Here is a 25,456-nt window from a genome sequence, read left to right on the forward strand (position 1 = left end):
TGGGCCCCAAGAGTCAGAGCTGTGTTCAATGTATCTTGCACATCCTCACTAAGGTTAATCCAGCCCAGATCTTTCAAATCTGCAGATATGCAAAATGATCTGTCGGAGCCAAATGATAGTCCCGCTTAAGCTCAACAAAGGGCCGTGTTTTCCCTTCTTCAGTCAGAAGTTGATACAGATAAATAAATTTTAAAAAGTGCATTCTCATATAAATGTGAGTGTGTTGAGTATAAAACATGTGTAAACAGTATATGGTGCTGATCAGGAGTGTGTCTAATCGAATATATATAATAAAGACTTATCAACTTTTCTTGTTTCATTGCCTTGGTCTTTCCCACTCTGGGACTTGGTTTTGCTGACTCTTGTGGAATTGTTTGTCATTCTATTAGGGAGGGCCAGGGGTATGTCTCACTCCATATCCATGTATAGAGCCGAAACAAAGAAAATGATGGCAGATAAAGACTTCGAGACCATCTAGTCGCCCAATTTCATTTCTAGTGCATAGCCCTTGACAAAAAAAATAATTTGACCTGATAACTATGAATGTATAACTTCTCTGTCTTTGGATGTTATATGAAAATCATTGGGCTGAAAATAAAACTGAAAAGTCTGAAATTATCCAGATAATGGTGATATTAGCCACTATCTTGTTAACTTTTTCGTTAATTATCTTTATTGGCAACAAAATGACTTACATAAACTCAAGAATGCACCAAACAACTTGAAATTTGCATAACAATGAATCAAGCAATTTTTTTTTATAATTCCTCACACTTTATTTTTTACCCCTACCTTCCTACCCCCCCCCCCCCCCCCCCCCCCCCCCAATAACCAGGTAGTTTAGGCTCACACAGGACAAACTTAACTCACATCTCATTTATGGTCATCCCATCCGAAGCAAACCACATCTAACCCATATACTGCTAGCCCATCCCACTTTTATTGCTGTGCTATGTAACTTTTCTAGTGTTGCTTTTTTTTTTTTTTTTTTAATATAGCAACCAAAACTGCATATAGTACTCCAGGTGTAGCTTTCACAACTAGCCAGGCCCCAAAATCAGTTTCACTGGTCTGTAATTCCCTGGATCAGCATTAGGGCCTTTTTAAATTTTAGTGATTGATTACCAATTACATATTTGAGTTGTATCAAACCTCTGGGATGAATACCATCTGGTCATGGTGATTTGCTGCTATGAAGTTTGTCAATGTGTTCTAAATACACCTTCCAGTTTCACTATGATCTGCTTTCTCCTTACAGCAAAGGGTTCTGGTTAGGATATCTCCCCATCATCCAGTGCGAGGTCTGGGTGTTCTCAGGAAGTGCCAGGTTGTGTGTTGTTAGGTCAGGAATCTCTCAAGACTGAGGAAGCCCTGAGTTATGTGTATTGCTCCATGGCTGCAGTTGGCCTTGATTGTCCTCTGTCACCTGCTGTTTGCTTCTTTCTACAGCTAGCTCCTTCTCCATAACATCTCACAATGCCAGCTGGCCCTTGTCCTCTTTTGGATCCCTCTCTGTCCACTGAGAGGTTATCAAAGGTGAATCATACCTGGAGTACTGAGATCTTTAGGAGACACTCCTGCTTATAATCGAACGAGAAAAACGCCCAAGTTCCGACCTAAATTGGGAGATGGACGTTTATCTCACAAAAACAAATAACGCGGTATAATCGAAAGCCGAACTCGGACGTTTTCAACTGCACTCCATCGCGGAAGCGTACAAAGTTGATGGGGCGTGTCGGAGGCGTGGTGAAGGCGGGACTGGGGCATGGTTATCACCCGAACAGAGATGGGCGCCTTTCGCCGATAATGGAAAAAAAGTATGCGTTTGTAGCTAGAATTTAGGGCACTTATCCTGGACCCTGTTTTTTCACGAATAAGGCCCCAAAAAGTGCCCTAAATGACCAGATTACCCCCAAAGGGAATCGGGGATGACCTCCCCTGACTCCCCCAGTGGTCACTAACCCCCTCCCACCACAAAAAACGATGTTTCACAACTTTTTATTTTCACCCTCAAATGTCATACCCACCTCCCTGGCAGCAGTATGCAGGTCCCTGGAGCAGTTGTTAGGGGGTGCAGTGGACTTCAGGCAGATGGACCCAGGCCCATCCCCCCCCCTACCTGTTACAATTGTGCTGCTTAATGCTTAGTCGTCCAACCCCCCTAAACCCACTGTACCCACATGTAGGTGCCCCCCTTCACCCCTTAGGGCTATAGTAATGGTGTAGACTTGTGGGCAGTGGGTTTTGAGGGGGATTTGGGGGGGCTCAACACACAAGGGAAGGGTGCTATGCACCTGGGAGCTCTTTTACCTTTTTTTTTTTTTTTTTGTAAAAGTGCCCCCTAGGGTGCCCGGTTGGTGTCCTGGCATGTGAGGGGGACCAGTTAGATTTATTCGTTTTTGAGCTGGGCGCTTTCATTTTCCATTATCGCTGAAAAACAAAAACGCCCAGCTCACAAATTGTCGAATAAAACATGGACGTCTATTTTTTTTGAAAATACGGTTCTGTCCGCCCCTTCACAGACCCGTTCTCGGAGATAAACACCCATGGAGATAGACGTTTTCGTTCGATGATGTCCCTCACTAAGGTCAAGCAGTGTCTTTGGTGTTTTGAGTACAATAGTTTAATTTGCATTCAGAGCTGGGTTTCTCATTAGTCAATTTGTTTATTGATATTTATAAATACATGAGCATCTTCACTATATGCAGTTTCATACTCCACATTTGTACTTTAGGTTACCCACATGAACTTTTTCAATTTATTTATTGATATTTATATATTTATGAGCATCTTCACTATATGCTCTTTCATACTCCACATCTGTAGGTTGTCTTGCAGCCCTCCACTCAAGGTTCACAAACCATCCCGTGGAACATTCTGGATTATTTATGGTGAGGTGCTAGAAGGCCTCATTGAGATCCACTGAACTTTGATGCCTTGTGCTCTGCATGGCTGAGCCCTTGGATTGGGACTGAGGGCCCTGGAGTGGTTACACAATATTACTGGGACAGATTCTACATGCTTCAATTGGGAGTCTGGATTGGATTTGCGTTATATGCACTTTCTGTAAGTTTCCTTGATATTCTTGGGTGTATCCCATCCAGCCCCATGGCTTTGTCTATCTTCAGTTGTTCAAGTTGTTCATATACTCTTTCTACTATGAATTGTGCGATATCTACTCCATTCCCATATATACTCTTAGCAGCCAACTTCAGCCCTTCTCCAGGATCTTTTTTTCCATGAAAACAGAACAGAGGGATTTCTTAGCACATCTGGTTTTTCCTCATCACTCTCCACATAGCGTCAGTTGGTGGCTTTCAGTCTTACATTTGTAATCTGAAAAAAGGTCTTCTCACCTCTCGTAACATCTTTAGCCATTTTGCTTCTGCCTGTGCTTTTGCTAAATGTATTTTCCTCTTTGCTTTTTTGAGTTTTACCCGATAATCTTTCCCATGATCTTCTACTTGCGTTCTTCTGTATTTCTTGAACGCTGCCTCTTTTGCCTTTGATTTTTTTCATCCACTTGTTTAGAGAACCATATTAGTTTCCTTTTTTTCTTGCTTTTGTTTAATTTCCTTACATTAAAAAAATGTTGCCATATTTAGAGCTCCTTTCAGCTTTGACCACTGCCCTGCCATTTCTCCTATGTCTACCCATCCCGTTAGCTCTTTCTTCAGATTCTCCCCCATTCTGCTAAAGTCAGCATGACCTGGAATGGCTGCACTTATAGCAACATACAGTAAGAACGGCCAAAGTGAATGAGACCAAAAGTTCATCTCGTCTAGCAGCGGGTGCTCAGAGAATATTGTGCATTCCCAGTCATACTGGAGCACCTCTCATGCCTATGGTTGTTGATATACCAAAGCCCAGGACTTGGAGAATAGAAATACAGTTCTGTTTTTTCTATCACATTTCTTTGTTTCTCTTCTCAGGGGGTGAAGAAACCGTTCACAGAAGTGATCAGAGCCAATATCGGAGATGCACATGCCATGGGCCAGAAGCCCCTCACCTTCCTAAGACAGGTAAAGGGAAAGGGAATGGAATTTGATATACTGCCTTTCTTTGATTGCAATCAAAGTGGTTTACATATTATATACAGGTACTTATTTTGTACCTGGGGCAATGGAGGGTTAAGTGACTCGCCCAGAGTCACAAGGAGCTGCAGTGGAAATCGAACCTGGTTCCACAGCTGCTGAACTAACCACTAGGCTACTTCTCTACTTTGATAAGTCCTGGCAGCTTTTCTCACGGCTGTGGAAGATAATGACCACAGAGCCTCAACCTAGAGGCCCCTGCACACCATTAACCCCCTGTGCCCAAAATCAGGTGATCTAACTTGTTCAGTTCTCTGTGTAAATTGTTGTTAGCATTAAAGTACCTCAATTACTGACCCCAAACCCCCTGGGGATGTCTAGTGTACTCGCTTCTAGTTACTATTTGCTCATTATTGAGATGCTTTGTTCAAATCCTGAATTGGCATGAATGCGTCTTATCTGGGGATGTGGGTGGAGGATTGGGGGATGACTTCTGAGTTATGGTGGAGGTCCTGACTGGCTATGAGAGATATAGTTCTGGTTTCCTCCATGGGGGGGGGGGGGTCATTCTAGTCTACAGCTGAGGGCCTCTGCTGGAACTATACTACAGAGTTGCACAGGGACAGAATTTTCACTTGCCCTGCCTATTGCTGCAAGTATTCTCCTCTATCCCTGCCCATCCCTTTTACTAAAATAATCCGACGTGGTAAAATAACCCAACATAACAGTGGCCTATGTTGATAACTTCCCCTCTCAGTGCTTAAGGGGATTTCAACGCTATCAACCATATCCATTAATTTTTTAGTGCTATTATAATTGCTAAGCTAACATAGAAACACAAGGAAAGGATAGGTAGACTGGCCTGGCACTACACTTCCGTGGGAACCCTGCAGGACCTGCGTCCATCCCCACGGGATCCCCATGGATCTGGAGGAGATCCCCGCAGGAGTCCGCTAACTCCATTCCCATGCAACTCTCTAAACTACACAGAGGCCTCCCTGGACTAGTCCATCTCCCTTCTGTGTCTCGCATCATACGTCCCTATGTGCTAGCAAGAGCATGTTGAGTCCTTTGTCCTGGGAAAATGAGCATCTCCTCATGTTTCCCTCTGTTCTCACAGGTCACTGCCCTCTGCCTCTACCCTGAGATGCTCAATGATAACAAGTTCCCTGAAGATTCCAAACAGAAAGCCAGGCGGATCCTGCAGGCATGCTCCGGACAGAGTTCTGGTGAGTACTCATCGGGGACGAGGATGGGGGTTCCAGTAACTGTCTGCATTAGAGGGAAGGGGCATCGCCTAGGGGAGAGGGGAGTTACTCAGAAGAAGTACTGGCCTGGGAATATGTATTATTACTGTCATGCTATGGTTTGCACGGTGACCTGTGGTAGGGTTATTATATCTGGAAGAGGTTTCACATGTACTTCAGAGCAGGGGAGCCGAAAGGGAGTGCGGCTAAGAAATCCTGGACAAAATGAAATGCTTTTCTCTCTACAGGGGCATACAGTGCCAGTCAAGGAATCGAAGTGATTCGTCAGGATGTTGCAAAATTCATTGAGAGACGAGACGGAGGGATCCCAAGTAATCCTGACAATATCTACCTCACTACGGGAGCCAGTGATGGCATAGTGGTAAGAAAATTACCTCAACCATCTCGTATAGAGATCCCATATTCTGTAGACCACTCGCTTGCACCTCGAACACTGCCCATCCTGCAAACATGAGAATAGAACAGCTGCCCTACAGTATCAGAGCAAGGGTCCATCCAATCCTGTTTCTAACAGTGGCCAATCCAGGCAGAGTCCCAAAAAATGGCAAGATGCCATCCTATGTAACTGCAGGGATAAGCAGTAGCTTTCTCCAGGTCTACCTTAATAACAATTTATGGACTTTTCCTCCAGGAATTTGTCCAAATCTTTTTTAAATCCAGCTTTTACCACTTGCTCTGGCAATAAGTTCCAGAGCGTAACTATACACAGAGTAACAAATATTTTTCCTATTTGTTTTAAATGTGCCACCATGTACCTTCATAGTGACACATCAGTCTTTGTACTTTTTAAAAGAGAATAGATTTGCTCCTGTTCCACTCCATTCAGGATTTTAAGATTTTATAGACTTCTGTAGAGCTTACAATCTATACAGAGAAACAGGACAAGATTAGGGCATTTCATTTATTATGGAAATGATTAAAGCAACATAGGTATTAAACAGGTGAATAAGGGTTTAAGATTTAAAAGCAGCTTTCAAAAGTTGGGTTTTTAATCTGCATTTCAATAGGACCAGATGTACTGACTCAGGCTTACTATGTAGCAAGGTGGCAGGGACTGGTGGAGTAGACAGTGGAGAAAAAGGGCACAGAGATAAGAGTGACTTACCTGATAAGTGGTATTCTGGAGGGGGTGTAGGGAGAGATAAGAGAGGAGAGATACTGAGGAACTGCAGATTGAATGCACTTGTAAGCCAGTAAAAGGAGTTTCAACTGTGTAGAGAAACTGATAGGGAGCTAATGAAGTAACTTGAAGAGAGAGGTAATGTGAATGTAGTGACACTGGCGAAAGATAAGTCGCACAGCAGAATTTTGATCTGATTGAAGGGGACAGAGATGGTTTAGTGCAAGACCTGTAAGAAGCAAGTTGTAGTAATCTAAGTGGGAGTTGAAGAGAGTGTGGAAAAGGGGTTTGGTAGTGTGTTCTAAAAAGAAGGGATATATTTTAGTGAAGTTATAGAAAAAGAAATGGCAGATTTTAGCAGTCTGTTGGATATGTGCAGAGAAAGGGAGAGAGAGAGAGAGAGAGAGAGAGAGAGAGAGAGAGAGAGAGAGAGGAGTCAAAGATGACCCCAGGATTATGAGCTGAGGAGATAGGAAGGATGAGAGTGTTATCCACAGAAAGGAAGGAGAGAGATGAGCTTAGGGTGAGAGATAAGAACCTCCATTTTTGGCCATGTTCAGTTTTAAATGGTGAGGAGACACTAGCAGCAATGTCAGACAACCAAGCTGAGACTTGGGCCTGGATTCCTGCTGAAATATCTGGTATGGAGAGGTAGATCTGGGGGTCATCAGCATAAAGATGATGCTAAAAACCATGGGAGGAGATCAGAGCACCAAGGGAATAAGTATAGAGAGAGAAGAGAAGAGGTCCCAAGACAGAGCCCTGAGACACATCAACTGATAGTAGGAGAGAAGTAGAGGAGGATCCACCAGAGCATACACTAAAAGTGTAATGGGAGACATAAGAAGAAAACCAAGAAACAGAGCCCCAAAATCCAAGTGAGGACAGTGTATCAAGGAGTAGGTGGTAATCCACAGTGTCAAAAGCAACAGATAAATCGAGAAGGGTTAGGACTGAGTAAAGATCCTTGGATCTGGCCAGGAACAGGTGACTGTAGTCTTTGGCAAAGGTTATTTCTGTAGAATGTAGAGGACAAAAGCTAGATTGTAGTGAATCAAGAGTGGCTTGAGTTGAAAGAAAATCATTATTACACACGCTTCTCATTTCACAAATTGATTATAATAATTCTATATACTCAGGTTTAACATGGAGTAGTCTAAAAAGACTGCAAATATTGTAGAATGCAGCAATTAGATTATTGGGTAATAGACATAAATTTGAGCATGTTACCCCATTATTTTTGCACTACCATTGGTTGGCAGTTAAATATAGAATTTATTTTAAGATGCTAGACTTGTTTCATAAGGCCCATTATGAAATGCAGCCACCATATTTAAACACCTTAATAATACCCTATATACCAGGAAGGGTGTTTCGTTAAGCACAGGACGGCAGATTTGTAACTCAATGTTTAAATAAGGTCAGATGAAAAGCATTAGGAAAAGAGCCTTTTACTGTTTGTCCACAAACCTTTGGAATAGATTACCTAAGGAATTAAAGAACAGAGGTTAGTTTAAAAAGATTTAAAACATTGGTCAAAACTAATTTTTTCTGTCAAGCATTTAACTTAGTTGAGTAGAGGGCTGAGAAGATTTACTGAGAGAACTGCAATTTAAGAGGCAGGTCATATCAGACAAATCTAATTTTTTTTGACTGGGTGACCAAACAGTTGGATGTGGAAGGGGCGCTAGATGTGGTGTACTTGGATTATAGCAAAGTCTTCGACATGGTTCCACACAGGCGACTGATAAATAAATTGAGTGCCCTTGGTATGGGACCTAAAGCGACTGACAGGTCAAAAACTGGTTAAGTGGGAGGAGACAGGGGGTTGTGGTAAATGGAGCATGCTCTGAGGAAAAGGATGTATATTTATTTATTTTTGTTACATTTGTACCCCACGCTTTCCCACTCATGGCAGGCTCAATGCGGCTTACATGGGGCAATGGAGGGTTAAGTGACTTGCCCAGAGTCACAAGGAGATGCCTGTGCCGGGAATCGAACTCAGTTCCTCCGGACCAAAGTCCAGCACCCTAACCACTAGGCCACTCCATGTGATCAGTGGTGTGCCTCGGGCCAGCTCTCTTTAACAACTTTGTGAGCGATATTGCAGAAGGGCTGTTTGGTAAGGTTTGTCTCTTTGTGGATGATACTAAACTCTGTAATAGGGTGGACACCCCGGAAGGTGTGGTTGGCATGAGGAAGGATCTAGCGAAGCTTGAAGGATGGTCCAATAATTGGCAGCTAAGATTTAATGCTAAGAAATGCAGGGTCATGCACTTGGGTTACAAGAATCCAAGGGAACAGTACAATGTAGGGGATGAAGTGCTTCTGTGTACAGAAGAAGAACGAGGCTTAGGAGTAATTGTGTCTGATTAACAAAGTGGCCAAACAGGTAGAAAGAGCAACATTCAAAGCCAGAAGGATGCTCAGGTGCATAAGGAGAGGGATGACCAGCAGGAAAAAAGAGGTGATATTGCCATTGTATAAGTCTCTGGTAAGGCTCCATTTAGAGTACTGTGTGTAATTCTGGAGACTGCACCTACAGAAAGATACAAACAGGATGGAGTCGGTCCAGAGGGTGGCTACAAAATTGGTAAGCGGTCTTCGTCATAAAACATAATAAGCATAGGCTTATGAATTTTAACATGTATATGCTGGAAAAGAGGTGGAAGAGAGGGGATATGATAGAGACATTTAAATACTTTGGTGGCATTAATGTACATGAGGAGAGCCTTTTTCAAATGAAGGAAAACACTGGAATGAGAGGGCATAGGATGAAGTTAAGATGAAATAGGCTTAGGAGAAATCTAAGAAAATACTATTTCATGGAAAGTGTGGTGTACGCGTGGAATGGCCTCCCAGTGGAGGCAGTGAAGACAAAGATTGTGTCAGAATTTTAAAAAGTGTGGGAAGGCATGTGGGATCCCTTAGGAAAAGGAGGAGTTAGTGGTTACTGAGGATGGGCAGACTGGATGGGCCATTTTGCCCTTATCTGCCGTCATGTTTCTATGTTTCTAAGAAGGATTAACTTTGAGAGTATGAGTGAGCACTTGGAGAGAATGACTAGGTCTTTCCTGTCAATATATGGTGTTCTTTTCTTAATGTACGTATTATTAATGTATGTAATAATTTTTAGCATTATGAACTGCCTAGATTTAGAAAAGTAAGGTGGTATATATAATATTTTTAATAAATGAAAGACAGCAGCAGTGAATGGCACATTCAAATAACTTGGATTCAAAAGCGAGGAGGGAGATGGGGCGATAGCTGGAAGGACAGGTAGGGTCCACTGATGGGTTTTTGAGGAGTAGTATAATCACAGCATGTTTCAAGGCATCAGGAACAGTTGCAGTGGAAAATGAAAGGTTGACGATATGACAGTAGGGAAGATAGTGCTGAGTAGATGGGTGAGAATGGGGTCTGGAGAACAAGTGGTGAGTTTGGAGGAGGCAAGATGGTGTGCCATTTCCTCTCTGTGATTTTAGAAAAGGATAAAAGAGTGGAAGGAGGTGAGGGAAGGATGTGAGAATGAAGTGGGAAAGAGGAAATGGAGGGACATGGTGGGGAACTCAAGATTAACTTTGTGAACCTTGTCATGGAAGTACTCAGCCATAGTATGAGCAGAAAGTGAAAGGGGGCAGTGGGGGTTGGAGGTAGAGGCATTTTAAGGAGGGAAGACACAGTAAGGTTGGAAGCAAGAGGTTTCATCAAATGGACATCATACTCTTATATATGATCCCATCCCACCCAGGCAGACCTCATCTAACCCACATATTGCCCACATCTAACTGATATCCCACCATCCCATTCCATGTAGGATATACCTAACACAGGTACTACCATCCTATCCTACGCAGGTAGCAGACCTATCTCACAAAGTAACATCCTAAACCATACAGAAGCCACACCTAACCCACATAATGCTGTCATATCCCATACAGGATGCACACCTAACCCACATGGTGCCATCCTAAACCATGAAGGAGCCACACTTAACCCATGTTGTCACATTCAGACCACCATTCTTTCCATAATGAAATACTTTCTAATGTTATTTCTGCGTTGGCCCTTTTTGAGCCTCATATCATGATTTCTGTTTCTGGAATTGCTCTTCCTCTGCAAAGGTTTGCTTCTTGGGTTTTATTTGTATATTTGAGGTATTAAATGTCTCTTTCCTATGCTGCTTCTCCCTTCCCTCCTGTAGTGCCCTAGGATAATGCTAGCTTAACTGTGGATTTCTGGAGGGGGGGGGGGGGGTTCTTGTGGTGTTAGCTTCAGTCACTGTCAGAGTCCATGTGATTCAGACACTTGTATAGATTTAGACCTGTTTGTGCACAATATACAAATAAAACCCAAGAAGCAAACCTTTACAGAGGAAGAGCAATTCCAGAAACAGAAATGATAATATGAGGGAGAGGGGGAGGGGGGCTTTGTACCCAGAAGCTTTTCACGTTCTTTCTTCCTGCCACACTGTGTGGCATGTGTATGGTAATTAATGGATGGAGCTGTGGGCATAGGCTGCAGCACAGTGGAGGCTGAAACAAGGCCACAAAGAGAGCCTTTGTCCATCCTCTGGCAATGCCAGGCTGTGGATAGATGAGCCAGAGCTGTCATGACTGTGCACACAAGCTCTGCAATGCTCGGGCCAGTGATGTCATCCTGCCCTTTATGTCTGCCCCCCTGGGTAACGGTGATGGCATTCACCATGGAACTCTACTCCCTCCCCCACACTTTTGTTCTGATTGTTTTCTCTCCCGGCCCCCCTTCATGCCACCTTGTTAACTCCTTCATCTCTCCTCTCATTTCTCTAGTTCTTTCGTTTCTTTCCATCTCTCCTTTTTTCTTCCCTTTCCTACTTCTCATCTGATCCTTTTTCCCTCCCCTCCTTATTTTTTTTAACTCCTCTCTTTCCCAGTTCCCTTTGGTCAGGCAAGGCTCAGTGCCTGATAAAGCTAACGATTTTTCCCTCTTCCTTGTTTTCTTTCTAGACAATAATAAAATTGCTCATTGCTGGACAAGGGAAGTCCCGAACTGGGATCATGATCCCAATCCCCCAGTATCCCCTCTACTCTGCAGCTATAGCTGAGCTGGATGCAGTGCAAGTCAATTATTACCTGGATGAGGAAAACTTCTGGGCCTTAAATATCAAAGAGCTGAGACAGTCATTGCACGAGGCTAGAAAACACTGTAATCCCAAGGTGCTGTGCATCATCAACCCAGGAAATCCTACAGGTAAGTCTCCCCTACCATCCCAAGGCTGTATTGCCATCCCAAGGTGCTGTGTATCAACGGCCCAGAAAATCCCATGTTAGTCCTCCCCTATCATTCTAGGCTGCATTACAATCCCAAGGTTCTGTGCATCAACAACTCAAGAAATCCCCCACATAACTTTTATTTATTTATTTATTTAATACATTTATATCCCACATTTTCCCACCAATTGCAGGCTCAATGTGGCTTACACATATACAGGGGTGTGCTGGTAAATTTTTAACAACAGGCTCTTTCTCCGGACGTAGCCAGCTCTGCAGTTGGAAGGGCCAGGGGTGGCCGGGGGGGGGGGGGGGGCAACACTTGCCTCTCTCTCCTCCCTCCCTTCGTGTGGGCACGCTAGGCATACCTTTGCTGGCAGCCAATAAATGGACTGCTACCACTCCCAACGTCTTGCTCTGAGCAGCATGCTGGAACTTCTTTCACATGCTCGAGAAGTACCAGCCTGCTGCCCAGAGCTTGGAAACAAGGAGCGGGAAGCAGCAGTAGTCTATTTACTTGGCTGGCAGGGCTCAGCATCCCCACCAGCAAAGTAAAAGATAATTCAGCAGGGGGCCAAAGCCCACATTTTGGGAGCCAGTTGTTAAAGTAGCCATGGAGGGCCCTACTTTAACAACCGGCTCCCAAAATTCTTAAAAACGTAACAACCGGCTCTTGCGAGCCTGTGAGAGCCTGCTCCAGCACATCACTGCACATATCTGTAGAAAAGGCTACAGTGCATGAAGTACAATTATGCAGTTTAGAAGTAAGATAGTAAACAACATTTAAAACAACAATATGTAAAAGATAATAAAGATAATTAGTGTCCTTGAATCTTTGATAGACTAGAAGTTAATTTGACTTATGTTGAGCCTGGAGAATAAGCCTTTTTGAACAGTACATAGTAACATACACTTTTTGTGTATACTTACCTTGTCTTACAGTCTTCAATCATTTTCTGAATTTTAAGTAGATCTGGGTACATTTGACTGATTTGGGTAGAGCATTCCACAATTGTATGCCTATAAATGTGACGTTGGAGGCATAAATAGATCACCATCCCAGGGTGCATTGCTATCCCAAGAGGCTGTGCACAAACAGCCCAGAAAATCCCACAGATAACTGTCCTCTACAATTCTAGGTTGCACTGCAGTCCCAAGATGCCGTGCATCAACTCAGGAAATCCTAAAGATAGCTTTTCTCTACCATCCCAATCTGCACTGCAGTCCCATGGTGCTGTGGTTCATCAGCGCTGGGAATCCCACAGATTATGCTCCTCTACCAGGAGAACTGGGAGGAAGCAGGCAATTACAAAAATCCATTTGTCTATGATGGTGGACTAAACTATGGAAAAAGAGAGCAGAGCACCATGAAATTAGAGTACAGGATCCTGGAAGAGCCTGCCAGACAAACCTGATTGGGTTCTTTAATGAGGTGATAGAAGTGAAAGATCTAGAGGTGCCATAGACGTTGCATATCTGGACTTCAGTGAGGGCTTTGATACTGTTCTACAGAACAGACTGGTGAATTATCCAAGTGGTATGAAAGCAGGACAGGACAGCGGGAGAGGTGATAAATGGAGTCACTCAGGTGAAGGTAAAATGAGTAATGGGGATCCCCAGGGCTCAGTACAGGGATGAGTTCTGTTCAATATCTTTATTAGTGACATTGCTGAGGAATGAGGTACAAATCTGTAACAGAAGAGAAAACACAGGAAGGGGTGAAAAAGTGAAAGGAGACCTGAAAACTCTGGAAGAAGGATGAACAATTTGGAAAATGAGCTTGAACCATAAAGTGAGAAATCTGCATTTGGTATGCAAAAAATGATTAACCCCATATCAATTAGAAGGACAACAAGAAGAAACTATTAAACAGGAGAGAGATGAAGGGTTGATCACCTTAGATGAGCTGACAGTGGGCACTCGGTGTAATGAAACGGCAGGGAAAACTATGCCTACCATGGCCAACAAGTTGTCTAGTTAGTTTGGATTTCAAAAACTTTTGAAAACTCGGATTTTCGAAAAGGCTTTCAGCAACTCCTAAGCTATATAATTTGAGGACTTGTGTTAAGTTTTGACATTGTATTTTTTAAAGTTGAATTTAATGGGTGTTATTTTTATTTTCATTTTCAATATATTTTTTTTAATTAGATGCTATTTTTTTGTTGTAAACCACTTTAAATATCTAGTAAAAAGTGGTATATCAAATCAAATCTGACAATTTAGCAATGACAGCCTCCTCAGGGCACAGTTTGCTTATACCAGTAACAATTCCACATATCCTTGAGATTTTTTTAACTTAATCCCATTTATCTTCTTGAAGCAAAAAAAAATCCAGTAGACTTTCTTCAATTATAAAATCTTTTTCTCAGGGGGAGAGAAATAATCACACATAGTCCTTGTGGTAAATGCAGTTTTGCGATATGACATTGATTAGACGGAATGGATTCATTCATTTACAGCTAAGTACAGATTATGATCTCACACCTCGTGCGATTCTTCTTATATTTTTGGCCTTGCAAAAAATTTTATGTTGGACATATTATTCAGAAAACAAAGACAAGATTGGTTGAACATCGTAGTCGTCTCACTACACATGCTATGTCTGCTCCCGTGGTGCAACACTTTTTTTGAGAAAAATCATAGCTTTTCTCAGATACATTTGTTCATTTTAGAACAAGTTCAAGAGTTACCACTAAGGGGGGTGGGGGGGAGGGCAATAGAAATTTGAAACTGGCAGAAAGGGAACAGTATTGGATTTTTCAATTTAAGTCTCTGTCTACATGGGGAATGAATGATATGGTGGAGTGGAATTCTATCTTATAGATAGGGATGAAACTGATGACTTGCTTGTGCAGGTTCTATGGTTGTTTAAACAGACTCCCATTTAATTTACTGGCTCAGTGCCAGTAAGGAATCGACACTGGTTGATGATGTAATTTTTAGCAGCCTGAGTTGGGCTCGGGAATGATGGTATTTTTGTTCTGTTAGAAGAAGAGATATAAGGGACTTCCTGGAAGTGCAGTTTTAAGCCTCATATTCAATGGTGGTTAAGGATTAGCTATGAAGTGTGAGTAGATCAAATAATTGAAAGTAACAGCTCCTGAGGAACATTCGAAATGGGGCACCTTGTCGGCCCAGAATTTAAGAGAGTCTACTGGATTTGTTTTTGCTTCAAGAAGATAATTGAGATTAAGTTATTAGTTCATTAAGGTTTAAACCGATATGTGAAGGGGCACTATTGTTGATTATAGCACATTTGGACATTCAGTTTTAAATGGTTTTGGGCCAGAATCTGGAGATTTTTTGAAAAATATCTACTATAATAATTTGCACCTCCAACGTTCTGAAGCTGACCGTGGCACACTGGAGTGAAGGGTTCGCAGAGTTCATAAGTCTGTCACCATCTCTCTCTGTCCCGCCCTCGCATCAAATGTGATGACGTCGAGGGCGGAACAGTGAGAGGGAAGGGAACGCTGCAGAGTTGCCAGGCAAAGGAAAGCGACGTCACATGTATGAAGGTGTCATTGTCCCTCCCTTTCTCCCTCCATCCCTTCCAGTTCCACGCCCCCTCCCTCCAAATTTTAAAAGTCATCTTGACTTACCAAGTCAGGGTTACGGCGGCCACCAGCAGCGGTAAAAGGCGTGCAGGCTCTGCCCTTCTCGCTCTCTGAGCTCTGGTCCCGCCCTTGCGGAAACATGAAATGAGGGCGGGACCAGAGCTCAGAGAGAGAGAAGGGCAGAGCCTGCACGCCTTTTACTGCTGCTACCAGCCGCCGTAACCCCGGCGAAGTAAGTCAAGATGACTTTTAAAATTCGTAGGGAGGGGGCCTGGAACTGGAAGGGAGGGAGGGAGGAAGGGAGGGATGACGACCGTGGAACTGGGAGGGAGGAGGGGACCCTGGAACTTGGAGGGAGGGGGGACTCTGGAACTGGGTGGGAGGGAGGGGGGACCCTGAAACTCGGAGGGAGGGGATGACCTTGAAACTCGGAGGGAGGGAGGGGACGACCCTGGATCTCGGAGGGAGCAAGGGGATGACCCTGCAACTCGGAGGGAGGGAGGGGATGACCCTGGAACTCGGAGGGAGGGAGGGAGGGGGATGACCCTGGAACTTGGAGGGAGGGGGGACCCCTGGCACACACTCTTATTCTCACACACACACTCTCTCTCTCTCACAGACACCTCACACCCAGTCTCACTCTCTCTCTGTCACACACACACACTCTCTCTCTCTCTCACACACAATCACTCTCACACACAATCACTCTCACACACACTCTCTCAAACATACACACTCCGAGGAAAACCTTGCTAGCGCCCATTTCATTTGTGTCGGAAACGGGCCTTTTTTACTAATTTAAAAATAATATATTAAAGTGTTTCCACAATATAAAAACTCAAGGATGTGTGGAACTGTCACTGGTATAAGGAAACTGTGTCCCGTGGAGGCTGGTCATTACTAAGTTACAAGGTACTCCGTGGGGAGTGTAGGCAACTCACTGAGAGGTTTTATTTCACAAAACCTTTTTATAACTTCTAGAGATGGTTCTTGCCTATGGGAATTCAATAAGAAGGTCCTAGTTTTTGGATACAGAGAGTTTATATCTTTTTGGAATAACTTCCCAGCAGAGATGGTGGAAAACCAGTAATGTGAGAGAATTTAGGACTGGCTGGGACAGAGATAGATGGACAGTGCTAAGAGCAGGACTAGAAGTTTAGGTAAGAGGATTAGGATTCTGTTTTAAAGATTGGAAATTGCTGCTTATGTACCTCAGTGGATCATTAAGGAGAAAAACCAGCCTGACTTTGGACAAGGAGCGATATAGAGTAAAGGCAGCTAAAGCAAGTAGAAACTGGGCCATCTGCTATTGTATTTCTCTGTTACAATGCAGAAAATGCAGGGGCAATGTGTTCTGTTTTATCACGGACAAATGTTTCCAGCCTTAATGTATCCACAACAGGGATCATTTTTATAGAGCATTTCCCACATATAAGGCAAGGAGAATGACCACTAAAACACCGTCCAAGCGAATAAACTCAGAAAATGACGACAGATAAAGACCTGCACAGTCCATCCAGTTTGCCCAACAAGGTGGCCAAAGCTGTGCCTGCCACTCTGTAAAGGCCCCAGTCGTCCACTCTTAAATGCTGGATGTCAAGTCTCCACCATGCTAACCATATAGGCAACCAAACACAACAGTATTCAGCCTATATAATTTAATAAAACTTTCTATATTGATCTGACGAGCAGAGCAGAGCAGAGCGGTGTACAGACTAAATAAAAACAGTAAAGACAATCAATGAAAAAGAAAAAGGAACTAAAATATCATTAAGAAAGCACACTAGTCACACAAGAGAGGGAAAAGGTACAGGGGTGGGAAGGTCAGACAGTATAAAAAGAGGAGCAACTGGACTGTTATCGAGACCCTAGTTGACCATCATCACTCTTACTTTAAACTTTGTAAAAAAGAAATTACTACAGAGCGATGGGGGAAGATGTTTCCCCCGCCCCCCCTGAGCTGCACAGCAACCTCACTCACAGCACATAACACCCATATACACGAACAACTACAGATGCCCAAAGGAATTTACAAACTGTGGCACAAAGTACAGATGGGTGGAGCTGGGGCAGAATGCGAGGTACATGTACATTTTATAATGTTTGCATACGCACAGTGCAGGTATCACTTTGCACAAGAGATTCCGCACAGTACTGGAAGTTATTTTGGGAGCTTCTTTGATAAGGCAGAAAGGTGTCTGTTTTGCCTTTCTACAATAGGCATAAAAAGGTGCATTAAAAAAAAATGTTTAGGCATCACTGTTCCCTCTAAGCTGAGTGGGGCCTCCCACTACATTGCTACCAGTAGGTGGTGGTGGTGCTTCAATATTATGTTTTCAATCACTAGGGACAGGCATAAGTACATAAGTATTGCCAGACTGGGACAGGCCAAAGGTCCATCAAGCCCAGCATCCTGTTTCCAACAGTGGCCAATCCAGGTCACTAATACCTGGCAAGATCCCAGAAAAGCTCAATACATTTTATGCTGCTTATCCCAGAAATAAGCAGTGGATTTTCCCAAGTCAATTTAATAATGGTCTATGAACTTTTCCTTTAGGAAGCCGTCCAGACCCTTTTTAAACCCTGCTAAGCTAACCGCCTTTACCACATTCTCTGGCAATGAATTCCAGAACTTACCTGTCGCTCACTGTTGAAAATGTGCTAATGAAACAGCACCCTGTAAGGACTGTATATGGAGGACTCCTGCTCAGTTTAGAGAGAACAGAGATAGGAATCCTGTTCCTATTAGCCTTACAGTGTATGCCATCCACGCAGAGGAGATGTAATCTGCTGAGGACTTCATTCCAAATTTTTCCTCTGACTTATTTTGCACAATAATTATAAGAATTATTAATTAAAGTTAACTAATAAACAGCCTATTCTTGAAATGTCCCAAGAAGCTTACAAAATATTAACAAGACTGTTCCATCTCACTTCTTCTGACATCTGTCCTGCTGGACAGGTTACAGAAATGTGCTGCCATGCTTTCCACTCCGGAGGTGGCTGACCCAGAGTAGGGCCCAGCTTGCTGGAAAGGTGAATAGAAATGCAATTCTGTTGCTTTCTGTCAGACTTTGGTCTTATCTGCTTTCTTGGCTTCCAGGGCAGGTCCAGAGCAGGAAGTGTATTGAAGATGTCATCCGATTTGCTGCTGAGGAGAACCTGTTCCTGATGGCTGACGAGGTATTATGCACCCCTCTGTTCTCCTTCTCACCCTCCGATATTTTACCTGTTTGCTCATTCCCCTTTCATTTACACTGCTGGAAAAGGCTCAGGGAAGCTGAGGAGAGCTTCTTGTCAGAGGAAACCATACACTCAGTCCTCCTGCTGCCTATGGCTGTGCATGACTCAGTAGTTTTCAGCAGATAAGGAATGTTTAGCCCACTCCGTTTGGGGAGCTTGATGTAGCGGAAGCACTGCTCTGCTTGACAGACTGGATGTTCTCTCCAGTGGCGTAGCCACAGGTGGGCCTGGGTGGGCCAGGACCCATCCACTTAGGGCTCAGGCCCACCCAACAGTAGCACATGTTTAGCGGTAGCTGGTGGAGATCCCAAGCTCTACCAGCTGAAGACTTCCCCTGATGGTAATGAAAACGCTACTCTCCATGATACTGGCACCTGCGCATGTTCAGTTTTCAGCTCATGCCTGCTGCAGATTGCCAAGGTGGAAAAAGCATTTTCCTGCCAGCTGAGATATCTTTTGGTGGTGGTGGCCCATCCAAAATCTGTTATCTGGCTACACCCCTGGTTCCCTCCTTTGGGCCTCTCATGTATTTTACCATACAGATTTCTAAAACAACCCCCAGGTCAACCCCTCGTGTACTAATCCCTCCCTTAATACTACCCTCTGTACCTGTCCCCTCCATGTCTTAATTCTGTCAGCATACTGGTTTCCACCTATCTCTGCTAGAAGCTTATTGTAGGCATCTACTAGCCTTTCAGTAAAGATGTATTTTTACATCGTTCCTCTGAGCTTCTCTCCCTCCTTAATCGTCCTTGAATTATTATAATTATTATGCCTTTCTGACTCTGTTCTCTGAAGAGGGCCCGACTGTCCATTTCTCCATTTTTATTTTTTTGAGATGAAGGAAGCTCATCTGTTTTACTCCAATATTCCTCGGGAAAGCATCCTAGATGCCTTCCACTATTTTCCCCATCCCATGTTTACTCCTCAACGTTCCTCAGGAAAGCGTCCTAGACACCCTCCAGTATTTTCCCCATCCTATGTTTACTCTTCAACGTTCCTTGGAAAAGGGTCCTAGATGTCCTCTGATATTTTTTCCTTCCAACGTTTACTCCTCAGCTTTCCTTGGGAAAACATCCTCCACTATTTTCTCCATCCTATGTTTACTCCTCAGTGTTCCTTGGAAAAGGGTCCTAGACGTCCTTCAGTATTTTCCCCACCCAATGTTTACTCCTTAGTGTTCCTTGGAAAAGGGTCCTAGATGTCCTCCGGTAATTTCCCATCCTTGCTCACCTCTCATTCCACTAGTAATGTAAGCTCTGCAGTGAAGCAGCATCTCTTTGCGGGACCATCTCCTGTGTTGCTCTGGCTTGGCTTTTCTTTCCCCGGAGAGTTGTGAGTGCAAGTTCTGTGGGCAAAGTCTTAATATTTGTAATTGAATGGTTTGTTCATGTCATGTAGACCAGTGGTTCTTTAAACTTGTCCTCACCTTTTCAGGACATCCATAATGAATATACATGAGAGAGATTTGCATGTAATGGAGGCTGTGCATTGAAATCTATTTAATTAATATTCATTGCAGAAAAACTGACTAGCTGTGGGACCTCCCAGGACAGGTTTGGGAACCACTGATCTAAACCAGGGGTGGGCAACATCAGTCCTCAAAAGCCGCAGCCCAGTCAGGTTTTCAGGATTTCCCCAATGAATATGCATGAGATCTATTTGCATGCACTGCCTCCATTGTATGCAGATAGATCTCTTGCATATTCATTGGGTAAATCCTGAAAACCTGACTGGGTTGCAGCCCTCGATGACCGAGGTTGCCCACCCCTGGTCTATACTAAAAAACTGCTTTAGGGAAATCTGCTGGAACCCTGCTGTATCTTCTTTTGGGAGGAGAAAGAAGCTGATGGTGTCCAGGTTCCTAAGATCATCTTTAGGATTCTAACCGGGAATGGTCCACATTTCTATCTACAAGAATGCTGTCCCTTTCCCGGGGATGCACCATACTCTGAGGAAGAGTCTTGTGTCCTTGGTAATTCCAGCATATCGGTTATCATTGCAAATAAAAGGTTCTTAGCTGATATGGTGCAGCACTGGAACCAAACGCTGATGCACTTGTAAAACTATCAAACCTTAAGCAAGAAATTCAAGAATTCCTTGGTTTACCCAGGAAGTTAAATGGTGCAATACCAAAATTAAGGAAGAAAGAGAAGTGGAAGGAAACTGCAAAGCCAAGGGCTAAGGAAACATTTAAAAATGCTTTTTGGATCTATAGGACTATTGTTAACCACACTAAAGGGAAAGGGATTTGATATACTGATTTTCTGTGGTTAGAATCAAAGCGGTTTACATATTATAGACAGGTATTTATTTTGTACATGGGGTAATGAAGGGCTAAATGACTTGCCCAGAGTCACAAGGAGGTGCAGTGGGAATTGAACCCAGTTCGCCAGGTTCTCAGCCTACTGCACTTACCATTAGGCTACTGCTCTACTCTATAACAAATGTCTTATTGTTTTCAGTTGAAGACATCCCTATTACTTCCTTAAGAGCTCTTTAATATATTAAAGGATTTCTTGACAGTAGGTCTGTGAGGTTCATGGCTGACTGTTTGCCTAATAAAGCTGCTTCAGTTCTGAATTCTCTTCCTGTTAGAGTGAACATGAAGTGCTGTTTGAGTCTCAGTGGAGGCAGTGGCGTAGGAAGGGGGGGGGGCGGGAGGGCGGTCCGCCCCGGGTGCACGTGCTCAGGGGGTGCCGGCCCCGCTGGTTCCCTGCTCTCTCTGCCCCAGAACAGATTACTTCCTGTTCCGGGGCAGAGAGAGCAGGGAACCAGCGGGGCTGACGCAGCTCCGAGTGACGTGCACTCGGGGCGGATCGGCCCTCCCGCAGGTAAGAATGCGGTCCGGGGGGGGGGGGTGTGCCGCAGAGGGGGGGGGGGGGTGCGCAGCGGCGACCCGCCCCAGGTGCCATTAGCCCTCGCTACGGCACTGAGTGGAGGCCTTGTCTTTGGTTTCCCCAAGTCAGGGTTTGACATGTATGATTATTAACTAGAATTCCCTTAACTACAGTATAAGTCCAAAAATCCGGACTGGGAATTGGGTCAATCCAGATTTTGGGATTTTCAGAATTCTTAGGCAGGTTTTTTCGGCTTCTTTCCCCTCACTCCCGGCCCTTCCCGCTTCCTCCCTCTCTAACCTGAAGTCTTCACAGTCCAGCGGCAGACTTACTTACTGGCTGCATCCAGCATGCACTGGGCCTTTTCCCTCTGACCTGTACTGCTCCTTCTGAAGACAGGAAGTTTCATCAGAAGGGGCAGTATGGGTCAGAGGGGAAAGGTCCGGTGCATGATCGAGGCAGTCATTGAAGTAAGGCTGCCGCTGCTGCTGGACTGCGAAGACTTCAGGTTAGATAGGGAGCAAGTGAGTGGGGGAAAGACATCAGATCGTGCGGGGACAGAAGGAAGGAAGGGGGAGGCATAGCACAGGGGGGTCTTGGAGGCCTGGGAGAGTAACTGAGAGCGGAGTGAAAGTGCACAGGTCAGGGAGAGAAGCTGTCCTGTGCAGGGGAGGGAAGGAGGGAGGGAGGGGGAGTCCGGATTCTCGAGTCTGGATTCCTAAGTGTTCTGGATTTCTGGCATCTGGATTTCCGGACTTCTACTGTATATAGGAAAAGAGATAGCAGGCAGGTTACCGAGGCTTAAGTCACTCTATCTATAAGATCCTGAGAATTTTCAGTGACTCCTAAAGATACTACAGGAGCTGTGCAACTAAGAATGAAGATAATTGTACAGACAGAAACGAGATATATTTAGTGGCACTAAATTTAACTATACATTTACATGGAAATTTAAGAAAGAAAATAGCACCCAACTGGAGGATGCCAGGTCACAATGGCAGAAATTCTCTCCTGCACTCCTTGCGTGTCTTTAGTCACTTCAGGAAATATCCTAATTTTAGGATTTAGGACAAGTTCATCCTTATGCCTGAAGTAACCAGTTTTGGTCTGATTTTAAAGCAAAAGAAACAGTTGATATTGTCAGTGTCGTTGGGTCAGAGTCGAATGTCTCCAATATCAGAAAAACTTCAATTAGTTTCAAGAGTTTTATTCACCAGAACAGATGCCTCTTTGCCATCAGGAAATAGTCAATCTGCACCATGGAAGCAGCGTCTCAAGAGTCACTTTCAAAATTTCAGTCAAATATTGAGAGAGAACCTGAAAGGTACTGTAGGAAAGTTCAGTATTTGATGATTGATAGCACTTATTTCACTCTCCAGTGCCTCTACTTTAGAATTCAGGAGCATTAGTCCTAATTAAAACCACATCGGTATTGAACAATGCTGTTAGTTTTAAATTACAGTTCTCCAAGGATTTTTTTCACAACAGTAATATCAGATTCAATAGATTGTATTTTCCTGTCCAGATCCCGAACTTTCTCAGAGAGCAAATTAATTTGGGGACATATACCCTCCTCAACTCTAATATCACTCTCTAAATCGACTCTAAGGTGAAACGAGCAGGTCATTTTGGCTGAAAATGAGACAAACAGGTACAAACTGGCCTTATCCAGGATCAATAACAGAAGTGGATGCTATCTCTACAACTGCATTTTCCTCACTATTCAGAACCACACTTAGAGCTCCTTCTCAATCCAGCACTGATCGAAATCCCCATCATTCAGTGGATTCACTCAGATCTTGACTCCTCGGGCCTGCAACATGTCGGCCTCTTTGGTAGGCAGTTGCATAGCACTCATGCCTGCTGGTAAGAAGGAGCCTGACTGCATCGGTGAGTCCTTACATCTGGGCTCAAGATGACTTCAGACACCGGGGTATGCTATGGTCCACTTGTCCCTGCAGCAGCTCCAATTGGCAACACACCAGACATCTCAGCAGAAGTTTGTGTGCTCTACAAAAGTTGATAGGTCCCAGAGCAGGGGCAGTAGGGGTGTCCGAGGGATAGACTCTTACTCTTCTTCTGTGCTTTCCCATAAGGTAACAAGCTTAGCAGAACACAGAAATGGTAGGTCAGACGCTGCCATCTTGACTCTGCCCCACCACGGCATCACTTTCTTCTCTTTCTGAGGTGCAGGAGCTTGGAATGTTGTTAGATTCCAGGAAACTGAAATGAGTAAGACTTATTTCCCAACAGAAGCATTCTGCACTCTAGTCCAATCCATGGTCCTCACCCATGCAGATTACTGCAATGGAATATATGTCTGATGCAAGGAACAAACTCTAAAGAGGTTACAAAAGCACAAAACACAGCAGCAAGAGGGGAAGAGAGGGTGGGTGATGGGAACAGGGACTGATAGTGGAGCTGTGGGAGAGGAGTAGACACAAGATGTGAAGGTGAGAGGAACTCAAGGAGAGCAGGGGCTGTGTGGGGGAAGGTTGCTAGCAGAAGGAGACAGGAGAGAGGAGGAAGCGCAGGCAGAGGGGACCCAAGGTGCAGACAGCAGAGGCAGTGATGTAGCCAGACAGCCAATTTTGGGTGGGCACAACATTTTCTCTCTGCCCCTCCCTTCCCCCAGTACCTCCCAACTCAAAATATAAATATTTTAGCTGATGAGGATCCCCAAGTTCTGTCAGCTGAAGACATCCTCCAAAGATAGCAGAACTCCCTTTTACCAAGTTTGGCAGGCAACAGCAACTCCTTGAGTCACCGATGCCGGCACCCCACACATGCTTAGTTGTCGGTGGCTCAAGGATGCTGCCTTGTCTGCCGAGCTTAGTAGAAGGGAGTTCTGGTTTCCTTAAGAGGAAGTCCTCAGCTGGCTGGGCTTGGGGGATCCCCACCAGCTAACATTAGGGTCAGGGCTGGTGTTAGCTATGTTGAGGCCCAGGGCAGAAAATAAAGAAGTTCTCCCCTCCCCTCCAATTCCTGCTTCCATTCCAATCCCCCCATCTGCCATTATAATCACACCAACGGACCCTCACTAAATACAGAACAATGGATCACAAATTAGAATTAAAAATATGTAGACAAAAATTGAATTGGGAACCTCGGCATGTACTACAACACTGAAAAAATAAAAACAGAAATGCATTTCCTTTTCTATTGAACACAGTAAAAGGACATCTGCTATATATATTTTTCAAAGCTAACATATTCCATTTAAAACATTCAGAATAAAATGCTTTTTATACCTTTGTTGTCTGGACATTTTATTATTCCATCATGTTAGTTCCAGTTTCTCTTTCCCGCTTTCCTGTGTCTTCTGCTAATTCTCCTTCAAGCAGCTGCTGTCTATTTGTCTTTTCTCCCCTCTTGTTCCATTTCCTCACTACACATGCCTCTGGCATATAAATCTTTCCATTTTAGCTCTTTCCTCTCTTTTTTTTTCCTCTTCTACTCTCTGTCCACTCAAATTTCACCCTCTTTCTAATCCTTCCTTCTTTTTTTAATTTTCAGATACCTATCAGATTTCCATCTCCTTCTTTCACCCACTAGCATTCCTATTCACCATTTCACTCCTTTCCCAGCCTTCCATTCCCTTCCATCTTTAATTTACTCACAATTACCATATTTCTACCCCCTGTAATCACTGTCCTCTCATTCATTTTCTTTCCACCCCTCAGCCTCTCCCACATGGTTCCACCATTCCCAGTGTCTCCCTCCCTCCATCCTTCTAGCCCAGCGTCTGATGCCTCTTTCTCCCCTCCCCACCCTCATAGCCTGACATCTCCCTGACCCTTCCACTCCACACCCACCAACATCTAACTGTCTCTTCTTTCTTCCCTCTTGTCCCCTCCCTAGGGTCCGGCATTTCTCCCTCTCTCTTTCCTCCCACCCATCCAACATCTCCCTCTTTCTCTTCTCCCCTCTTGCGCAGTATTTCTCCTTCCCTCTCCTCCCCCCCCCCCCCCCCCCCCCCCCATGGCCAACATCTTTTCCTCTCTTCCCTCCTCCTCTACTATTGTCCACCATTTCTCTCTCTCTCTCTCTCTCTCTCTTTGTCTTGTACCCTAATATTTCTCCCTCCCCCCAATGCAGCATCTCTTCCTTCCATCCCCACTGCACTGCCATGTTCAACATTT

General features: G+C 44.2%; 1 protein-coding gene across 5 annotated transcripts in view; it reads left to right on the forward strand.

The window, feature by feature from the left end:
* GPT (glutamic--pyruvic transaminase) overlaps window positions 1-25,456 on the forward strand; it is a 137,879-nt gene that overhangs the window by 77,806 nt on the left and 34,617 nt on the right. For all 5 annotated transcript variants that reach the window (XM_030220321.1, XM_030220313.1, XM_030220304.1 and 2 more), the window contains 5 exons: window positions 3,933-4,022; window positions 5,155-5,263; window positions 5,530-5,663; window positions 11,411-11,654; window positions 18,335-18,414. In XM_030220321.1, coding sequence (XP_030076181.1) covers window positions 3,933-4,022; window positions 5,155-5,263; window positions 5,530-5,663; window positions 11,411-11,654; window positions 18,335-18,414 — 657 coding nt within the window. The remainder of the gene's footprint in view (window positions 1-3,932; window positions 4,023-5,154; window positions 5,264-5,529; window positions 5,664-11,410; window positions 11,655-18,334; window positions 18,415-25,456) is intronic.

This window comes from Microcaecilia unicolor, chromosome 1, assembly GCF_901765095.1.
Source record: "Microcaecilia unicolor chromosome 1, aMicUni1.1, whole genome shotgun sequence".
Taxonomy (NCBI): Eukaryota; Metazoa; Chordata; class Amphibia; order Gymnophiona; family Siphonopidae; genus Microcaecilia; species Microcaecilia unicolor.